The sequence below is a fragment of the Hyperoodon ampullatus genome, assembly GCF_949752795.1.
Source record: "Hyperoodon ampullatus genome assembly, chromosome: 15".
NCBI classification, from domain to species: domain Eukaryota; kingdom Metazoa; phylum Chordata; class Mammalia; order Artiodactyla; family Ziphiidae; genus Hyperoodon; species Hyperoodon ampullatus.
In genome coordinates this window covers 14,374,739-14,396,817 of record NC_136928.1, presented here as the reverse complement: position 1 = coordinate 14,396,817, position 22,079 = coordinate 14,374,739, and the positions used below count along the sequence as shown (strand labels likewise).

Genomic DNA, 22,079 nt, shown 5'->3' with positions numbered 1-22,079 from the left:
GATACAAAGCAGTCACCCCAACCCTCTCCTCCTGCAGGGAGGTCCCTGGTGGAGCGGGGGGCAGCTCTTGGAAGGCACAAGAACACTGCTGGGGGGTGTCGGTGACCTTGGAATCTGTGAGCCCCTGCCTGCTCTGAGACACAGTTTGGCAGATCAGTGAGCGGGGATGGCTTTAATTCACTCCTTGGGATCCGGACAACCAGCCCAATGGGGGACGCAAGTTGAACCTCCTCGTGGGAGCGGGGAGGCCCTCAGAGGGGAGTGGCAGGCCCAGGACTGCCCTAAGAGCCGAAGCCCCTTCCCCTTCCGGTCGCCCTTCCCCGCGCAGCCCGGGGCTGGAGCGCTCACCTGGAAGAACCTCTCCACGTGCTCCAGGGGCGCGTCCTCCCGCAGGATGGGGTACGTGTGGCGGCCCATCATGTCATAGATGGACTTCATGATGGCCAGCATCTCCTGCAGGGGGGCCGGAAGGGCTGGCCTGAGCCTGGCTGTAAGGAGGTGGGGTGAGGGTTCGAGGGTCTGAGGGGAGGGGCTGCATCCAAGGGTGGGGGGCACCTCAGGGGCGGTGGTGGGTGAGTGGCCGGGGCTGTGGGAGCTGGAGGGAGGCGAGCTCACCCTCACCCCGTCCGCCCAGTGCAAGCTTCTAACTCTCTAAGAGCAGCTGGAGCTAGATTTTTAATGCAATCTCCAGAATTGGAAACTGTAGCAACTATTTCAGAGACAGAAAAATGTTTGGGCCAGACGGAACCAGACTGTGGGCCTGTGTGGTGAGGGCCCCCCGCCCCTGTTTGCACCCTGCCTTAAGGGACTGCACTGCTCTCCGTCAATTGGTGGGAGCCAAGGCCAGCTCCCCACCCCCGCTCCCAGCTTCCCCACTTGTGTCTCCCTCAGGACCTCTCCGTAAGAAAGGACGATCCAGGACACCTGTTGAACGGGATCGAGACACGTGGGAAGGGGCACCAAGCTCCACGTCCCCTGGGCCCAGGTATCCAGGCCTGAGCCCGGGAGACGAGGAGAGCTCCTGGCCGCTGTCCCCTCCAAGGCCAGGCTGTGAGCTGTGTCTCTGGCCAGTGGGGGGGACACGAAGCCAGGGCAGCAGGAGAGAGGAGGAGAGAGGCTGGGGATAGAGAGCAGTGGGGTGGGGGGCAGCCAGGTCACTCCCAGCCTCCCGAGCCACCCCCGTACCTCTTTGGTGATGTAGCCGTCCTTGTTAATGTCGTAAAGGTTAAAGGCCCACTTGAGTTTCTCATGGACTGTTCCTCGCAGGAGGATGGAGAGACCGACCACGAAGTCCTGTGGAGGAAGGGGACGGGGAGGAGTGACAATCCAGCGCTCAGATTCCATTTCCAGTTCGCGGTGTGGCTTCCACTGAAATTCACACCTATATAGGGGAGGCACCTCCATCACAGAGCGGGCAGATGGTGTCCATCAGGTCCGTACAGTGAGAGAGAGAGTGTGTGTGTGTGTGTGTGTGTGTGTGTCTGTGTGTCTGCATGTGTGTGGCGGGGATGGCATAGTGGCTGGAACTGATCATCTCAAATAAAGACATTCAAACGTATGGTGTCTTAGACCCATTTAATGCATTGCCACGGACAGAGAAAGCCTCGGGGTGCTCCTTTAACGAAGGGGGTGTCTGCGTGTCAAGGTGCTTAAAAACTTACAGCTTAAAAACTAAACTAACAGTGCTCAGTTCTGGGGTCATGCCATGCTTGTGTGCAGTCACAGGTGTGACAGATAGTTTATTACTAATGTGAATGAACGTTCGAAAGGCTTCCGTGTGAAAACTTCAACTGTTTTGTTATAACAGTTGGTAGAAAGCAAGTCTTTCCTGCCTCTTCCGGAAGGTTTGCAGGTTAAGCCCTCCCTGCCCCATGGGGTCCTCTCAGGCTGCTCCGAGACAAGGGGAGCAGAGAAGGGCTGTCTATGGGGGGGAATGGAGGACAAGCAGACTGTGGAGGGACAGGGCTTTGCACCAAGGGGCTTGGTCCCACTCAAATTTTATTTTTTATCTTTTTGGCCACGCCATGTGGCTTGCGGGATCTTAGTTCCCCCACCAGGGATCGAACCCAGGCCCCAGCAGTGAAAGCGCTGAGCCCTAACTACTGGACCTCCAGGGAATTCCCTCCACTCAAATTCTAGATTTTCTGGATTAGAGGAAGCCTGTATCGTGAGAAAGGAAGACTAAGGGAAACAGAGAAAAGCAGTTTGGAAGAAACAAAAAATTATTCCAGAAGAAAAAAATACTTAACATAAACCATTAGATTCAGAGATTAGATATCTGGCATCCCTACAATAAGAATAGGATGCTATAAAAAAGGAATACTTGGGAACAAGAAAGAGCTCTTGGGAATTAAAAATGAGAAAGCAAAATGACAGACTCAAAAGAAGGGCTGGAAAAGCACGTGGAATCTTCCATAAAGCAGCGTGAAAAGGCAGAGCTGGAAAATAGGAGAGAAAAGCGGATAATGAGAGATCCACTCCAGAGGGACCGAAACTTGACCAGCTGGAGTTCCAGGAAGAGCCGGAGGAAATGGAGGGAAGCGTGTCCAAGAGGCAATGAAGGGGAAGACTGTGAGTGTTCAGGTCCTGCTGAGGACCTAACGATGCGGGGAAACAGCCCACAGTGTGACCTGCAGGCATATATCACGAGACACTTCGGAAAACAGGTGCAAGGACAGGATCCTACGAGCTTCCAGAGCGAAAAACATAACCCAACAGAAACAACAACAACAGTAACAAGATCAGGTCCTGTACACAGGGTCGGGAATCAGCAGGACGGCTTCCGCCGTAGCTCTGGTCCCACACAACGGATCAAGCAAGAGTGAGAACGGAACGAAGTCACTTCCGGGCATTCAAAGGCTCCGAAATTACCTCCCACATACTCTTCTGTAGGAAACTCCTGGAAGACGTGCTTTTGAAAAGAGAGTAAAGCAAGGAAGAAGATGATGAAGGATTCCAGAACCAGGAGACCCAACCCAGGAGAGAGGGGAAGAGGTCCCCAGAGGGCACCCAGCACCAGGATGATGGAGCTGGTCAAAGGCTAGGGAGATGCCCATTCAGATGACTGGAGAAGGACGGCGTTGAATTACTGATGAGGTCACAGACCCCAGGCAAATGACAAATTGGGACCACAGTTAGCTGAAGGTGAAATAAAAATGTGTGCAGGAAAAGGGAACGTAGTCACAGCTCACTGCAAGGCTCAGCTGGGGAACAAATTCACATCGTGAGTGAACCGAGAGGCTTATCCAATCTGAACTCCATCGTTCTGGAAAGCCAGGGGATGGGAAAGGTGTGTGTGCAGAAGACCCAACTGCTCACCCGTGCAGAGAGTCAACGGGCAGCATCTAAAGCTGGGCAGTCGGGAAGGAGCAATAACAGGATGCTATCAGGCGACAAGAAGACAAAGAGTGACAATCGGCTAAAACAAGGGAGGTGGTTGCTTCCTCGGGTGTATCTGGGGGGTGGTAACTGCTGTTTTTCCAAAGCACATCCTGTAAGTCTACTGGAGCCTGAAAGTCCTGTGTGTGTATAAGTGAAGAAAATAAAGATATACGAAGGGAGAAACAGTGCGATATTTCTTATGTGCCTGAGTTTGAGGAATGCCAACCACTGAAGCTGAGCTCGTGTAGGATTTACAGAAGTAGTGAAGAGTCAGAGCATTCCTGATGCCACATCACGCCCTCTTCCCTGGGGTCTGACGGGCTTTCCCAGTGGGAAGCAAAGGCTCGGACTCCTAAGCTGGGCACCAGGGAACGAGCGGGTCCTGCACAGGACCCATTCTTCCCGTGTGGGCATGGGGGGACCCCGGCACCACTGTCCTCCTATCTAGTCTCCTCAGATGCTGTGTAGCCACACTCAGCCACACTCAGGACTGTCCCTACTCGGTGTACCTTAGCGGGTGTGTAGTATGATAGTGACGGTGCTAGGAGAGAGGTGGGCCGGAATGTCCCCTGCAAGACCACTGGCCCATCCCCAATCACACACAGATGACCCCAAGTCTAGCCAGCCCACGTCCAGGTGCTTGCTGGTTCTAAATTTCCAGCTGCACACAGCACAGCTTCACGTGGGACTGTCGCTCGTCAGAGCTGCTTGGTCTCAATGCCGAGGTGTATGAAGCCCGTCATATCCACAGCCCCTGCTCTGTACTGTTCCTGAGGGGCTCCTCAGTGACACCGGCTGGGACACCCCAGAGTGCAGAGCAGGAGCTCAGTGTGGGGCGGGGGTGATTAGATCACGGGGCTGCAGGCCTTCCCGAGGGTACTGGCCACAGCCATCATTTGGCCAGTGGCACAGGGAGCAGGTTACTGCAGGGGCAGGTAACGGACAGGGCAGCCACCAGTGCTGAGGTCGGCTTGTGCTGCCATTTACTTACTCTTTCGGGTGAGGGCAGGGAAGTTACAATATTTCACCACATCAATAAACTCTAATTAACATGTATGTGTATTATCTCAAGAATATACACAAAGGATTGGGATCATTGTAAATATTGATAAGCTGACCTGACTTTCTTTCTTTTTTTTTTTTTTTTTGCTGTACGCGGGCCTCTCACTGTTGTGGCCTCTCCCGTTGCGGAGCACAGGCTCCGGACGCGCAGGCTCAGTGGCCATGGCTCACGGGCCCAGCCACTCCGTGGCATGTGGGATCTTCCTGGACTGGTGCATGAACCCGTGCCCCCTGCATCGGCAACCACTGCGCCACCAGGGAAGCCCGACTTTCTGTTTTAAGAGCACGTTGAGAGGTTTGGTCTGAGGTAGCGAGGAGGGCTGAGTGTCTCCCCCCAACCCCTCTGGATCCTTCCTGACCACAGGGATCCCCACCCATGGTGCACCCAGGATTAGGCCCTGCCCGTTGGAAGGCCCCTGGGAGAAACACACCCCCTCCCTTCCTGAAAAAGGCCTCCTAGAGCGGAGCATGGATATCAAGATGCCGAAGGTAAACAAACCTCCCCATAAGAAATCGCAGGAATTAATTTCAAGAGAGAGAAGCATGACCTTCTGAGAAGGTGCCCAGCAGAAGGGGGTCAGTGCCAGCACCCCCCGCTCAGCCACTGACAGCACCTCCCCAGCAAAGACCCACCATCGACCACCTTAAAGGGACCGTGGTGAGAGAGGCGACCACAGGAGGGTGATGGAGACCTTCCCGCCACCCGCCACTATGCGGGGGCCCTGCTAAGCTGTCTGGTCATCTGATTCCTGAACAAGAGAAACCATCATCAGAGTCCTGGTGGGGTCTGTCACACAACTGCTTCTCACGCTTCATTCCCAGAAGCCTCAGGTACCTCTTAAAGGACACACAAGAAACTGGCCACAGGGGTGGGACCAGGGAAGGAAAATGAATTTTCCCTGTTTACTCCTTTGTACTGATTAGATTTTTACCATGTGCAGGCAGAACTGAAAACAAAAAGGCTGAAAACACTCTAAGTTCACAAATCCACTAAGAGTGTGGCCCGGGGAAGGTGAGGCCCCTGTGGTCACAGAGCTGGCGGCGGTCTTGGGCTGCCTCACCCCGGCCGAGGGTCAGTGAGCGGGCCAGCTGGAGCGATAAGGGAAGCTGAGAAGCATCTTGAGTTATTATTACCCCAGCTGGTGCAGGGGCTTTCTCTCTCAATTTCCCGTCAGCTGCCCTTGGCCTTGGAAGCCGAGCTGGGGGGTTATCGATCAAGCCTGGCTCTCAGCAAGGTTTTCCTCTCCGAAGAGGTTTCAGCTTTTCTCCTGCAGCTATTTTTAGGGGCCTGGGCTCCACAGCTGGGGCCTCAGTGGAGCCCATGTGCTGCCCACACAGAACCCAGGCAGGGCCCTCCTGGGGGCAGGCAGCTGGGGGTGGGGAGGACAGGCAGGCTCGCTCACAGTGCTGCTGGGATGACCCCTGAGCCTGCTCAGACAGGGATGCTCTGCCTGTTTTCAGGCAAGGGGATAAGTTCCAGGGCGGGGTGCCCAGATCCCCTTAGCACAGACCTCTAGTTAAACCTTGCCTCCTTTTCAAATGCAAATTCACATTGGGTCACTACCGACTCAGTGTGCCTTAACAGCTCCCTCGGCTTGGCGGGGCTGGCATGGAAGGAAAGGCTGAGAATAGGGTGGCCAGACAGCAAAATCAAATTTCACTGACTTCACAGTCAGGCCCAGGGCCAGCCAAGCAGAGTCCACTCGTTCCCTGGGTGACACACTGGACCGTTTACACCAGGGTCATGTCTGAGCCTCTGGCGGCCCCGAGGGGGTGGCACCGTGGCCGGGAGATGCAGGACCAGGGGACGCGGGAGGAGTTGACAGGGACCTACCTCAAAGCGGATGGCCCCGTTCCCGTCTGCATCGAAGGCGTTGAAGAGGAAGTGCGCGTAGGTGGTGGAATCTGGGGAGACCAAGGGCAAGGCTGGGAGTGTCGGGGCCGCCGGAGCCCCCACCCCAAGCACCCTCAGCATATTGCTGCTGAGTCCTGGGCTGGAGTCCCCCCGCTGCCGGCCGGATGGAGGCAGCACCGGGCAAGGGATGCTGGGGAGGGTGTGTGTGGGTGAGGGTGCCCTCCCCATAAAAGGGATGCCCACGCTCTGCAGGGCTGCCACAGGGAAGCGGGAGCTTTGGAGGAACTGGGGGCCCGGCCTCAGACTCACCTCCTTGAGGGAAGAACTGGGAGTAAATGAGTTTGAACGTGTCTTCATCCACCAGGCCCGTGGGGCACTCCTGCAGCAGGAAGGCACCCCTCTCAGTAATCCCAGCCACCCCCGCCCCACACCCTGACTCCACAGGGCCTGGGCTCTCTCCTCCCTCTGGGGGACACCTGCTGCCTGAGGCACCGCTGGGCTCCACCAGCCCCGGGCTGGGGAAAGCCTGGGGGGGTGGGCACGGCGGGAGGGGGTGGTGAGTCCCCTCATGCCAGGTTCGTCCCTCTGTAGGTTCCTCCCCTGCACCAGCATCGAGACACACAGAAGGGGGTGTGGTGCCTTCAGAACACTGACTCTAGGACCTGGCCCGCCCCCCAGACAGCTCTCCCACAAAACACGAGCCCCATAAAGGCCCTGGGATATTCACTGTGCCATGGGAAGTGTCCAGAAGGTCTGCCTGCATCCTGCAGCCAGGGACAGGAAAGCCGGGGGGACCAGGGCCTCTCCTGGGGGGATGGGGGGCACTCACATTCTTGAAGCCCCTGTAGAGGGACTGCAGCTCCTTCTTGGTGAACTTGGTCTGTGCCTGCAGCTGGTCCAGCCCCTCCGGCTGGTGGCGCACCGTGGACAGCTCCAGCTCACTGTCGCTGCTGTCTGGAGGGGGATACAGACCCAGGAGGGTGGAACATGCAGCCCCGCCCCATCTTGCTCCAGTGTGGGCACTGTAAGGGGCGGAAGTAAGGGGTGGAGGGACTCTCCTCGAGCGACTACCATGTACAGTCACCCAGGCTGCGCACTGCACAAATGTCCAGGCTACAGAGGACCAGCACACTCATGAGCTGTGCCTCCTGGTCTCTCTGCTGCTCTGCTCCTCACATAGAGTGGGCCCTGCCCGCTGGCCTCGCCTTGAGCGTGCCACCCTCTCAGCCGCACGGTGGGATGGGGATGAGAGTTGGGAGCAGGTCTTGTCCTGGAGAGACACTGAACAAGGGGAGGTGGGAGGGAAAAAAACAGAAGACAAGCACAGGGGACCTCGACCTTCAAGATCCAATTCCTGGACCACCTCCTCCATGTGCCTCTCCCCGCCCCGATTTCCCCCAGGAATTGGGAGGGCACTCCTCTTAGCTCATCCAGCCCAACATTTGGTCTGGGGCGTTTATTCACACTTGAGTAGGAGGTCAGACTTCAAGGGTCTGTAGGGCAGGGACCAGATCGTTTTTTTAATAACAACGCATCAAAATATTAACTAACCATGGCTACCTTTTGCAGGGAAGGTAGATTTCAGGTGATCTTTAATTTTTTACTTATGGGTTTTTGGGCTTTTTTTTTTACATTTTCCTAGTTTATTTTAGTACAGCACATATGAAGTTTATAATATAAAACAAAGCTATAAACAAAACGGCACTGAAGACCTACCCCTTGCTGAGTAGCAGGCTCACCTATTATAGAACTTCCCACTGAAATGGGCAGCGCCATCCCCACTGCTCTGTCACCATCCAGTCTCCCCTCTTCCCCAAGGAACTGTGAGCCCATGGTTACCTGCACAGCTGTTTGCTTGCTCTCACTGCAGGGTGAGCCCTGCAACACGGCCTCAGCACTCAAGGCTCTGTGATGGTAGGAGCTTGGGGAAATTTTCTTCTGTGAAGTAGGAAGCAACTTGAGGGTAAGGATCGGGGGGGAGGAGGTACTGGAAATTTAGAGAGAAGGAAGGAAGGAAATAGCTCTCTTGCAGAATGAGTGCATGGATGGACCAAGGCAACAGAGCCTGATTGCCGGGTAATTTGCAGAGAGCTCTTGAGAGGCAGTGCTCGTGGTAGAGGCCCAGGCACAGAGCTGGCCCAGCACAGGGCTCAGCCGGATCAGGCTATGTGTGTGAGGCTCTGCAGGCCCGGGGTGGGTCGTCAGGGAGGCTTCACAGGGCTCACTCTGCAGCGTGTTAAGACTTTGACCACAGTGATATTAAATTAGAATCTAAAACAATAAGATATATTTAAAATCCCAAATATTTGGAAAGTAAAAAACACACTTTTTTTTTTTTTGGCTGCACTGCGTGGCTTGCGGGATCTTAATTCCACGACTGGGGATTGAACCCAGGCCCCAGGCAGTGAGAGCGAGAGCACAGAGTCCTAACCACTGGACTGCCAGGGAATTCCCTAAACAACACACTTCTAATTAACCCATAGGTTAGAGAAGAAAAATCACAAAGAGAATTTTGAAATATTTTGAATTAAATGATAATGAAAACAACATACCATAATTTTCTGGATGCAGGTAAATCTGTGTTTAGAAGGAAATTTTTAGCTTTACATTCCTTTATTAGAAAAGAAGATAGATGTAAAGCCAGTGATATAAGCTTCTAGAATCTAAAAATAAGAGCAAATTAAACTCAAAGTTATAAGAAAGGACATAATAAAAATAAGAGTAGAAATTAATGAAAAAGAAAACAAGCAAACATAGAGAAAAAGCAATAAAGTCATTTAGAAACTCAATAGGCAAGTCATAGACTGGAAAATATATCTGCAGTATGCATATCTGGCAAAGACTCATTTCCAGAATATAGAAAGCACTCCTGCAAATCAACAGAAATAAGACTTAATAACTCAATTTTTAAAATAGGCAAAAGACTAGACCACTTCACAAAAGAAGAGATACAACTGGTCAATAAGCACAGGAAAAGATGCTTGACAGCATTCATTGTCAAAGAAATGCAGATATTCCAATGCAAAATACCCAAGGATCTATCATTTCAAAAACACTGACAACACCAAATGTTGGTGAAGATGTGGAGCAACTGGAACTCTCATATAATATATTATCAGTGGAAATGTAAAATGGTGTAACCATCTTGGAGAACTGCTTGGCAGATTCTTATAAAGTCGAACATACATCAACCTTATAACCTATTTACCTAGGACAGATGAAGACATATGTCCACAAACAGACCTGTACAAGAATATTTATAGTAGTTTTATTAAAAGCAGTCCCAAACTGGAAACTACTCAATCAACAGAAGAATGGAACTGTGGCACATTCACATAACAGAATAGTATATTCCGTTTTAAAAAGGATGAACTACTGATATATACAACAACGTGGATGCATCTCAAAAATTATGCTCAGAAAAAAGCAGAGATAAAAGAGTTCATACTTTATGATTCCACTTATATGAAATTATAGGACAAGTAACAGTAATGCATGGCATTAGAAAGCAGTACAGCAGGTGGTGGTTAAAAGGGTGTATACAGTTGTCAAAATTCACTGAACTGAACATTTAACATCTGTGCATTGTATTGTATGTAAGTTATACCTCAATTAAAAAAACATACTGCTTAGACTTTTGCCTTTGGTCATGAAGGGGTAGTGAGTGTTAGACTTGCCTTCCCACCACAATCAACTTGAAAACTGGAAGAAATATGTGAGGCAAGTATTAGCAGGCTTTGGACTACAGCACAGGACTACAACCTTTGGGAGGAGGGAAGCATATGAAGTGAGCTCCACATTCACCCTGGATATGGGCTGGGGACACTTTCTGTGACATGGGGAAATGCTGATGAGGCAGAGATCAGAGTTTGGGGCTGCTGAGACAGATGGACTTGCAGAGCAGCATCCTGGAGAGGAGGGAACTGCACAGAGATGGGGCCCCAGAAGTCTGTGTGGCATTTCCCTTGGGGCTTTGGCCAAGAGCTGGGCTACACATGTTCTGAATGAGACTCCGTAAGGCCCAGCTGTGAGCAGCTGTTGGGGGGTAGTAGGACAGAGACCTGAAAAGACATATCAGAGTTCATGCAATGATGAAAAAAGTTGGGAGTTCTGGTTCATCTAGAATGGAGATACTTCCCTATGAACTTCAGGCATTCAGCTGAAACCCCAGAAAGGCCATGCCTTGGGAGAAAGCACCATGCTCTAGAACTAAGAACAAAGTTAAAACAAACCTATTCTAACAAAGTCTAAAATAAAGTCTGTGCAGATGAAGGGATCTGCCAGGAATTTAAGTGCCTGTCAAACTAAAATTCAATGGCCTTATGGTGAAGATAATATAGTCCAGATTCCCTACAATATACCACCCACAGTAGCCACCATATAATAAAAAATGAAAAGACACAAGAAGAAGGAAAATGTAACCCAATGATCAAGAGATAAAGCAGCCATCAGAATCAATAGGTTTTTAAATTATTAGAATTATTATTTAAGTTTAAAACAATTACTACCAATATGTTGAAAGTATTAAGGGAAAGAAAAGTGAACAGATGGGAATCTTAGCAGAGAAGTAAAAGCTATTAAAAAAACAAGAAAAGAACCAAATGGAACTTCTAAACCTGAAAAAAACCTCAACATCTAAAAAAAAAATTCACTTGATGAACTTAAGTTTAGACACTACAGAAAAATAGGTCAGTGACCATAAAGACAGGTCAACAGGAATTATCCAAATTGAAAACAAAGAGAAAAAAATACGAATAAAATCATGCATAGAGTCTTAATGACAATATCAAGCAGCCTAATATGTATGTAATTAAAATACCAGAAATAGAGGAAAGAGAAAGTGGAACATAAAAAATATTTGAATAAATAATGGCCAAAATTTCCCCAGATTTGTTGAAAAATATCAATACACAGATTCGAAAAATTCAGTGAACCCAAAAAGGATAAATAAAGAGAAAACCACACATAGGAACATCATGATCAAACTGATGGAAACCAAAGATAAAGAGGCAATCTTAAAAGTAGCCACTGGAAAAGGGGAGGTCCTACAGGAGAACAGCAATAAGAAAGACAGCTAACTTCTCATGTGAAATGATGGAGATCAAAAGACAATGGAACAGCACTTTAATTCTTTAAAGAAAAAAATCTATTAACCTACAATTCTATGTTCAGTGATCTTTCAAAAAAGGGTGAAATAAAGGCATTTTCAGATAAGTGAAGGCTAGAGAATTTGTTGCCAGCAGAATCGAACTACAAGAAATGCTAAAGGAAGAACGTCAGGATGAAGGGAAATGACATCAAATGGAAATCAAGTTCTGCAGGAAAATAACTGGCAGCTAACAGAAATATTTTGAACTGGATGCATATGAAAAGATATATCAGAATTTGTGGGGTGCAGCTAAAACAGTACTTAGAGGTAAATTTAAAGCCATAAATGCCTATTTTAGAAGAGAGAAAAGATTTTAAATAAATAATATAAGCTTCCACCTAAAGAAACTAGAAATAGAAGAGTAAAATAAACCCAAAGAAAGCAGAAGAAAGGAAACAGGAAAAGCAAAAATCAATGAAATTGGACTTCCCTGGTGGCACAGTGGTTAAGAATCCGCCTGCCAATGCAGGGGACACAGGTTCAATCCCTGGTCCGGGAAGATCCCACATGCCGTGGAGCAACTAAGCCCGTGCACCACAACTACTGAGCCTGTGCTCTAGAGCCCGCAAGCCGCAACTACTGAGCCCACATGCCACAACTACTGAAGCCCGCATGCCGCAACTACTGAAGCCCGCATGCTGCAACTACTGAAGCCCATGCGCCTAGAGCCCGTGCTCCGCAACAAGACACCACAGTGAGAAGCCCACACACTGCAACAAAGGGTAGCCCCTGCTCGCCGTGACTAGAGAAAGCCCGCATGCAGCAACAAAGACCCAACACAGCCAAAAATAAATAAATATTTCTAAAAAGTCAATGAAACTGAAAACAAAAACCCAGTAGAGAACATCAATGAAACCAAAAGATGGCTCTTTCAAAACGTCAATAAAATTTATAAAACTCTAGCAAAAATGAAAAAGAGAGAGAAGACACAAATAACTGCTGTGAGGAATGAAACACAGGAAGTAAGTATACACTCTCCAGACATTAAAAGGTCAAAAAGGAAATATCATGAACAAGTCTCTGCTCACAGAGACTTCAATAACTTTGATAAAATGAACTAATTCCTAAAACATCACGAACTACTCAAATTCACCCAAGATAAAAGAGATAACCTGAATAGTTCCAACTGATATCTCTCATTAACATAAATGCAAAAAATCTCAGCAAATTGAGTCTATTGATGTATAAAACAAATAATACACCACACCAAATGGATTTTCCAGGAATGTAAGGTTGATTCAATATTTGAAAATAAATCAACATAATCTATTCTACTAATAGTCTAAAGAAGAAAAAATATGTGATCATATCAATTGATGTAGAAAAAGCATTTGACAAAATTCAATGTCCATTCATGATAAAAAAAAACTCTCAGAAAATTAGGAATCTAAGGGAACGTCCTCAACTTGATACAAGGCATCTACAAAAAATCTATAGGTAACATAATGGCAAAAGACTGAATGTCTTCCCCCTAAGATTGAGAACAAGGCAAGAATATCTGCTCTCTCTTCTCCTATTAAACATCATAATGAAAGTCCTAGCCAGTGCATAAAGGGGGGAAAAAAGAAAGCAAGAAAAAGCATACCAGTTAGATTAGAAAGAAAAAAACCCAAATTAACCCTATTTGCAGATGACATGATTGATTGTCCATGTAGATAATTCCAAAGAATATACAAAAAATCTTCTATGGGCTTCCCTGGTGGAGCAGTGGTTGAGAGTCCGCCTGCTGATGCAGGGGACATGGGTTCGTGCCCCGGTCTGGGAAGATCCCACATGCCGCGGAGCGGCTAGGCCTGTGAGCCATGGCCGCTGAGCCTGCGCGTCCGGAGCCTGTGCTCCGCAACGGGAGAGGCCACAACAGTGAGAGGCCCGTGTACCGCAAAAAAAAAAAAAAAATCTTCTAATAAGTGAGCGTAGCAAGGTCACAGGATACCAAGTCAATACACAAAAATCAATCACATTTCTACAGATCAGCAATGTACAACTGGAGACCAAAATTTTAAAAACAATACTAATTACAATCACTCACCCCATAAATGAAGTAGGGAAAATAGGTTAAAAATATAAAATAAATATAAATAATGATAATATAAAATAAAAATATAAAAATAAGTAGGTAAAAAAACTAACAAAACATGCATATAATCTGCTTACTGAAAACTACAAAATGCTGCTGAAAGAAGTCACAGAAATCACATAAGTGATGAGACACACTGTGTTCATGGATTGGAAGATGCAACATCATAAAAGATGTCAATTATCTTCAAAATGATTTACAGATTTAACATAATTCCAATAAAAATCCCAGGACAATTTTTTCATAGATACAGACACACTGATTATAAAACTTAATGGTTTTATAATCAGGCAAAGGCAAAGAATATAGATTAGGTAAAAAAATAAAGTGGGAGAAATCAGTCTATCTAATTTCAAGACTTATTATATAGCTATAATAATCAAGAATGTGTGGTGTTGGAGAAAAGATAAACACACAGATCAATGGAGCAAAACAGAGAACCCAGAAATAGATCCACATAAATATGATGAGCTGATTTTCACAAATGTGCAAAAGCAATTCAATGGAGAAAGTTTAATTTTTTTCAACAAATGGTGCTAGAATAATTGGACATCCAGCCACCCAAAAAACGAACTTTGACCTAAACCTTATTTCTTATACAAAAATTAACTCAAAATGGAGCATAGATTTAAATGTAAGATGTAAAACTATAAAACTTCTAGAAAAAAACAGGAGAAAGTCCTTATGGCCTGGACTTAGGCAAAGAGTTCTTAGGCATGATACCAATAGCATGATCCATAAAAGAAAACACTGAAAACTGTACTTTTTAATAAAAAAAGTTTTGCTCTGTAAGAGATATTGTCAAATAAAAAGAGAAACTACAGATCTGCAAATCACATTTCTAACAAAGGACATCCAGAATATATAAAGAACTCTCAAAATATAGCAGTAAGAAAACAAACAACTCAAATTAATGAAAAACCTGATCAAATACTTCACCACAGAGGCTATACTGATGGCAAATAAGCACATAAAAAGATGTTTAACACCATTTTCAGTTAGGGAAACAGAAATTAAAACCACACTGAGGGACTTCCCTGGTGGTCCAGTGGTAATGAATCTGCCTTACAATGCGGGGGATGCGGGTTTGATCCCTGGTTGGGGGAGTAAGATTCCGCATACTGCTGGGCAACTAAGCCCACGCGCCACAACTACTGAGCTTACGCACCTCAACTAGAAAGCCTGTGTGCCCCAAGCTACAGAGCCCACGTGCTCTGGAGCCCATTCACCACAGCTAGAGAGAAGCCGTCACACCACAGTGAAGATCCCGCATGACTCAACAAAGATCCCGCGTGCCCCAACTAAGACCCGACGCAGCCCCAAACAAAACAAAACAAAACAAAAACCCACAATAAAATACAACTACACACCAATCAGAATCACTTACATAACAAATATTGTCAATATCAAGTGCTGGTAAGGATATGGAGTATCGGGAACCGTTATACTTTGCTGGCAGGAATGAAGATGGCGCCGCCTCTCTGGAAATCAGCTTGGCAGTCATTTACAAGCACACACTTTCCATATGGCCCAGAAATCCCACGCCTGGTTATTTGCCCAAATGAAATGAAACCTATTATATTCATATAACAACTTTTATGCAGATGTTTAGAGCAACTTTATTCACAATTGCCAAAAGCTGGAAATAACCCAATATCCTTCAGCTAGTGCATGGATAAACAAACTCTGGTACCTCCGTAAAGTGGAATACTACTCAGCAGTAAAAGCGAACAAAGTGTTGATATACACAGCAGCATGAATGAATCTCAAATGCATTAGGTAAATGAAAGAATCCAGACTCAAGAGGCCACGTAATGTATGACTCCAATTATATGACATTCTGGAAAAGATAAAATTATAGAATATCACAGGGAAGGAGGATATATCAGAGGCTGCCAGAGGCTGGGGGTTAAGGGAGGGGTTGATTCCAAACGGGACAGGATGAGGAGATTTTTTGTGGTGACAGAATTGTTCTATATCTTGACTGTGGTAGTGGTGACATGACTAGCTATTTGCCAAAATTCATGGACTGGACATCAAAAAAAAAAAAAAGGGCAAAGTGTACTGTATATAAATTAGAAAAAATAAAAATAAAATAAAACTTAGAATAATTGCCTCTAGGGAAAGAGGGAAAGGAGGGGATAAAAGGGAAAAAATAAATAAACAAGAGATGGGTTTGAAGTGGGTCAAGACTGATATTGTCTCGAGAAGTTATTAAGGAGTCAATTAACTTAATCCTCTGCCCCTGGGGGCCAAAAATAAAATAAGACAAAAATCCCAAACCAGCTGCTATTTCTTTCATCGAAAATCCAGAAAACAAAACTCCGTTGACCCTACTTTCCCCTCAAGCTAGTGCCTTTTTCTGTCCTTTAACTCACTGTCTTCACTTCCTCTCCTCCTAGTCTCCCTTGATCTTACTTCTATGGGGCATCTGCCCCACCGCGCCACGCAAACTGCTTTTCTAAGATCACCAGTGATCTCCATGTTGCTAATCCAGTGATCAGTACAGTCTTCATGATTCCTAAATCATACAAGGACAACACAAGAATGAAAAGTAGTGACAACATGGATGAACTTTGAGGATATTATGCTAAGCGAAGTAAGTCAGACATAGAAAGACAAATACTGTATGATCTCACTTATATGTGGAATCTAAAAAAAAAGCCAAACTCAAAGAAACAGAGAGTAGATTGGTGGTTGCCAGGAGATGGTGGTGGTGGGGGTGCGGTGGGGATTGAGGGATGGGGAGATGTTGGTCAAAGGGTACAAGAATAAGTTCTGGGGCTTCCCTGGTGGCTCAGCAGTTAAGAATCCGCCTGCCGAGGCAGGGAACATGGGTTCGAGCCCTGGTCCGGGAAGATCCCACATGCCGCGGAGCAGCTAAGCCCGTGTGCCACAACTACTGAGCCTACGCTCTAGAGCCCGCGAGCCACAACTACCGAGCCCATGTGCCACAACTACTGCAGCCCATGCGCCTAGAGCCCATGCTCCGTAACAAGGGAAGCCACTGCTCGCCGCAACTAGAGAAAGCCCGCGTGCAGCAACGAAGACCCAACGCAGCCAAAAATAAATAGATAAATAAATTTAAAGAAAAAAAAATGTAACTATCCAAAAAAAAAAAAGAATAAGTTCTGGGGATCTGATGTACAGCATGGGGATTACAGTTAGCAAAACTGTATTGTATACTTGAAAGTTGCTACGGGAGCAGATCTTAATTGCTCTCACCACAATAACAACAAAAATGGTAATTATGTGAGGTGATGGATGTATCAGCTAACTTTATTGGGGTGATCATTCCATAAACGTACACAATGCTACGTGTTAATTATATCTCAATACAGCCGGAAAAACAAACAAACAAACAAAAAGAAAATTATGTGCCCATTTCACTTTTGAACATAGATGCAAAATCTTAAACCAAATGTCAGGTAACTGAATCCAACTGTATTTTTCTTTTAAAGTACACCAGGATCAAGAAGGTTTTATTTGTAAGAGTATAAGGAGAGAAAATCATATGAAAATCCTAATACAGAAAAGGCATTTGATAAACATCCACATCTATTTATAATTAAATAAATAGACAAAAAATTCTTAGCAAGCTAAGAATCAAAGAGAACTTTATGAACTTGATGCAGCTTATATTTGCAAACCATGTATTTATTTACAGATGATATTAGGTTTAATGGTAAAGGCTCAGACACATTTTCTTTAAAATTTGGGACAAGCCAAGGTTGGCCACAGTCACCACTAATTGATGTCTGGCCAATGCTCTAAGGAAATCTTGAAAAAGGCAAAAAAAAAAAAAAAAAAAAAAAGCCCCCCCAAAACAACAACAAAAAAACCCCAAACAGTGTAAGAGTTGGGAAGTATAAGATAAAACGAACACTATTTATAGATGGTATGGTCCCTACAGTGACAAAAAGAATCAATATACCTGAGAGTTCAGTAAGGTTGCCAGATGCAAGATTAATTTATGAAAATCAATAGCAATTTTCTACACCAGTAAAAACCACCTAAAAAATATAATAAAAAAGATAACATTCATAATAGCAATAAAAATGAAAAGTATCTAAGTATTAAGCAAAACTCGAAGGACTGCTATATAGAAAGATAATCTGAATAAATGAGACATTCTATTTTAGATAGGACCATAATAACATTATAAAGATGTTATTTCTCCTGTAATAAACTGTAAATTCAACACCATCTCAATCAAAAATCCAGGTGGATTTTTTGAAGACCTTGGTAAATTTACTCTGAAATGTGTAACGAGGAATTTAAAAATCCATAAAAATCTAGAAAGGAAGAGTAAAGAGGGAGTTTTCCCTATTAGATACTAACACATATTCATAATCACTGTAATAAAAATTGTGAGGCTGGTACAAGAATGGACGACAACTCCATCCTGTGGGGGCTCATGCCGAAACCCTGGGCATAGACCTTCCTCCCAACACTCAATCCCCACGCAAACCCTGCCAGCGCTACCCTCAACCTGCACCTGCCTCTGAGCCCCTCTCGTACCTCCACTGCCTCCACCAGGCTCCAGGGCTCCATCATCTCTCCCTGCTTCTGCCCTGGATCCCATCGGTCTATTTTTGAAATCGTGCTGGAGGAAGCTGCTGAAGACATATCCTCAGGTACCCCTCCGTGCAACAACCTCCTGCACCAAAGTCCTTAAATGGCCGGTAAATGTGCTCCCCCACCCCCAGCTCTGACCTCATCTCCCAGGTCCCTCCCTTTGCTCCCCCGCCTTCAGCCACGCTGGCCCCCCTGGCCCCTCAAACCCCAGGCACACTCCCTCGCTCTTCTCTCTGGCTCGAATGCTCTTCCCTTGGAACCCACATTTCCTTCAGGCCTCTGATCAATCATAACCTCCTCAGGGGTGTCACACACACCCCGCGTTCCTATCTATCCCTCGTCTCTGTTTTACTTTCGTCATTTGGCCATGACTCCCTGGCATAGGCATAGTTCTCTGTTTACTGGTGCGCTGGAGAGAATTGTGTCCCTTTCTCCCCGACTCATATGTTTAAGTCCTAACCGCCAATGTGATGAGGTCTTTAGGAGGTAATTAAGGTTAAATGAGGTCATAAAGGTGGGGTCCTAATCCAATAGGTGATGGTGACCTTATAAGAAGAAGAAGAGTGATTTCCCCCTCCAACATGAGGGGGAGGAAAGGCCATGTGAGGACACAGCAAGAAGGTGGCCATCTGCACGCCAAGAAGAGAGGCCTCACCAGAAGCCAACCCCGCTGGCACCTTGATCGGGGACTTCCGGTCTCCAGAATTGTGAGAAAATAAATTTTTGTCGTTTAAGGCCCCTGGTCCGTGCTATTCTGTTATAGCAGCCCGAGGAGGACAAGACAACTGGCTCTCCTGCCTGCCCTCTGCTGCACCCAACCCTGGAACAGTACCTGTATGTGGGGCACGCTCTGTAGCACATGCTGGATGGGCGGATCTCCCATGGCTATGTTTGCTTGGGTGGGTTCATGGATTATTGCCTTGGGTGTCCATTTTAACGTCTCTAGTCCGGGCTTACCTCCTGAAGCAACATGCCGTGTGGTTCACACCTGTTGGGCAGGGAGTGGGTGGGGAATCAGAGAGAAAGGTGATACTCCGAGACTCAGGTGCAATGACAGCACGGTCAAAGGGCACCCTGGGCAGAGGGTCCAAGGTGAGCCAAGGGATATATGGGCACGGGAGCCACGGAAGGGCCAGAGAGGAGGAAGGGCTTGTCTGATCTTCATTCCAGAATGGGCACTCTGGCCTTGGGTGTCAAATGAGGTGACACAGAGAAGAGAGACTGGCAGAAGGTGTCAAGAAGGAAGAAGCCACTACCCCTGGCTAACCAAGTGGACCAGGGCTCGGCGGGCAGAGCCCAGGATGACCTCATGTTTCTGACCTGGGAGACTTAAGTGACTGCTGGTGCCTTCCACCAAGACGCGGGTATTGATTACCCAGAACTGGAAGATAAGGCAGGAAGATCGCCGAGGGCTTTACAACGTCACACTAGAACACTTGCTTTAGGAAACTCCGCTTGACTCATGTTCTATCCATCAGAGCCCAGGTGCTGCGAAGCTAGATGTCAACCAGACTGATAGGTTGCAAATGACTTGTGTCCACTAGGGGCGGAATGATGTCCATCCTTGGAAAATATGGCCCTTAACGCTACTGGCTATTAATTTGCCCTTTGGGACATCAACCAGTTTTGATTCCTATGGAGCATCAGTTTCTGAAACAGCTTTATTCTCCTGCTTTTCCCTAAACAAGTGAGCATCAAGTTTTTAACGTTGACACTTGCACTTGGGCCGGGAGAATACAAGAGGCAGAGGAAATCCCCCCCGTTTCTTGGCTTGGGAAATAGCTACCAGTTCTCTACGCCCACCCGACTCCCGGGCTCTGTGGACCCTTCCCCACCCTCCTTCCTGAGGAGCTGGCTGCCCCGTCCTCCAGAAGCCCGATTCCACAGCATCCTGCCCAGCCCGCTGGCCTCACGCTGGGCTCTGTGGGGTCGTCTCAGGAGCAGGGGGCCCGGTTCCTTCCTGATGCCCACAGCGTCAGGCCAGGTGCCAGGGACCCTACCTGCTCCCAGGGGCGCTGGAGGCCTCTCCTGCCTCTTGCACAGGAGAAATCCACAGGTTCCTCCCTCTTTGGTTAGTTTCAGTGGAGACGCAGCCAGATCTCTTAGGAGCTGCCCAAGACATCACACCCTCCTTCTGCAATCACAGGTGCACCGGCGATGAACGGACCTAAACAGCCACCTGCACGGCTTTCCTCAACACGCTGAGGAGCCTTGTTTGGCAAAACTGTGAAGTCAGCCTGCCTCTATCATCTCCCTGCACTCAGCCCTACCTTCCCCTCTCTAGGGGCTAGTCCGGGGCCATCCCCTCCCCATTAAGTAGTATTCATTGATAACCAGAGGGTCAGCAATACAGATTTCACCTCTCTATCAAACAAGCATTTTGTCAAAGGAGTGAAAGCATGAGGCTTGAAGAGAACTGTTTTAAGGCTAAACGTCTCAAGGTCGTACCATAGCCTGATAGGTTACAAACCAGGCTTTCTTCCCACTGTGTAAAAGTCTCAGTCCCTGTTCCCGTCCCCCACTCCACGCAGCCCCCTCTGCGCAGGACCCACCTGCAGGGGCCTGGGAAAGGTGGCTCCGAGTCTTTCATTCTCTGAGCTAAGGGCACCAGGTACTGGGTGAGGCGCTCTTTTCACCTGCCCCCGTGCAGGAGCCTTCCCACAACCCTGGCTGCCCCGACACCTCTACGAGGCTTCCCACTAGGCTGCTTCTCCTGCCAGCCAGCACCCAGCTTTGCTTCCCTTGGCAGCAAAACGCCAAGCTGCTGTCCACACTCAATGGCTCCAGTCCCCCTTGAACCCAGCTGCTGGTCAGCATGCCCTCGGTGGGCTGCGGTGCATTCCTGCAGCCTGCAGTGAATGGGCATATCCAGCCGAAGACTTAGCACATGTAGGAACCAGGGGTGGGGGCACTGGCACAGCCAACAGGCAGACCAGCCCCAGATCAGGGTGCCAGCGAGGCGGGGGCACCAGGCTTTGTTGTGATCGAATTTGAGAATTCACAAGACATCCATGTGGTCATCAAGGGGAAAGCTCAGGGACTTCCTTACACCAAGGATGGGTTACAACATGAAGCTTAATTTGATTTACCAATGGGAGGCTCTATAGTCCCTGCATTCTTGGGGCCTCTGAGTCCTCCATGTGGTCCCCACACTAGTGACCTAACATCATACCCCTCCTTAGTGAGTGTGGGTTGAGGAAGAAGGCTGCGGTGACTTTGCATGATCCAAATTAAGCCTCTGGGGACCAGGAGGGAAGACGGTCCTAACACTGCCCCAGGGAACCAGCCTCTTAGGGATACAAGAGCTCGGCTCCCAAGAGCCACAGATGAGCCTGGAATTGCCCGCAGGTGCCTCTGGCTGATGGTTCACGAGGGCTCAGAGAATAGGAGGCTAGGCCTCCAGCACACAGTGAAACGGGCCCCCACCCGCCCTACTGTGGGTGAGAGGCGCTTTTTGGTCTACGCCAATGCATGGGCCTGGCGTGGACTCTCTGGGCTGCTCCAGACGCCGTTGCAAGGCTCCCCTGTGGCTGCGGCATCTCCTCTTGACGCCTCCAGCCATGGCCACCTTGGTTCACATTCCCCGGCTCCGGCCCCTCTTGAACTCAGCTGGCGGATCTCATCCCTCACTCTCTGCTGGTCAAGTGACACCTAGATCTTGGGGTCCCACAGGGAAGCCCCAGGGACTGCCGTGGGGCAATGGGAGGACTGTGGAGCAAGACTCCCTTCTCAATCTGAGCAGCGCCCTTCCTATGTGTCGGGGGCACAGGCTTCTAAGTAAGGCTTCTTTTGAGGTTCCATCAAGCTGCTTTGAAACCTCTGACTGTGTCTAGATGTGCAACCACCGAGGCACTGACTCGGGGAGGTGGGAAGGGGGCCTTGCCTAAGTCCCCCAGCCCACAGCAACATCAGGCCTGGGCTCCAGCCCACCTCCCTGTCTTGCAGAAGCCACCCACACAGAGCCTGCCTCTCTCCTT

At 47.9% G+C, this 22,079-nt stretch overlaps 1 protein-coding gene across 1 annotated transcript in view; it reads right to left on the bottom strand.

Annotated features, from left to right (window-relative positions):
• The window catches only part of KCNIP3 (potassium voltage-gated channel interacting protein 3), a gene marked incomplete at both ends in the record, with an annotated part of 91,072 nt that overhangs the window by 966 nt on the left and 68,027 nt on the right, over positions 1–22,079 (bottom strand). Inside the window, 5 exon segments of the mRNA XM_079720494.1 lie at positions 349–453; positions 1,186–1,293; positions 6,278–6,348; positions 6,608–6,677; positions 7,128–7,252. Coding sequence (XP_079576620.1) covers positions 349–453; positions 1,186–1,293; positions 6,278–6,348; positions 6,608–6,677; positions 7,128–7,252 — 479 coding nt within the window.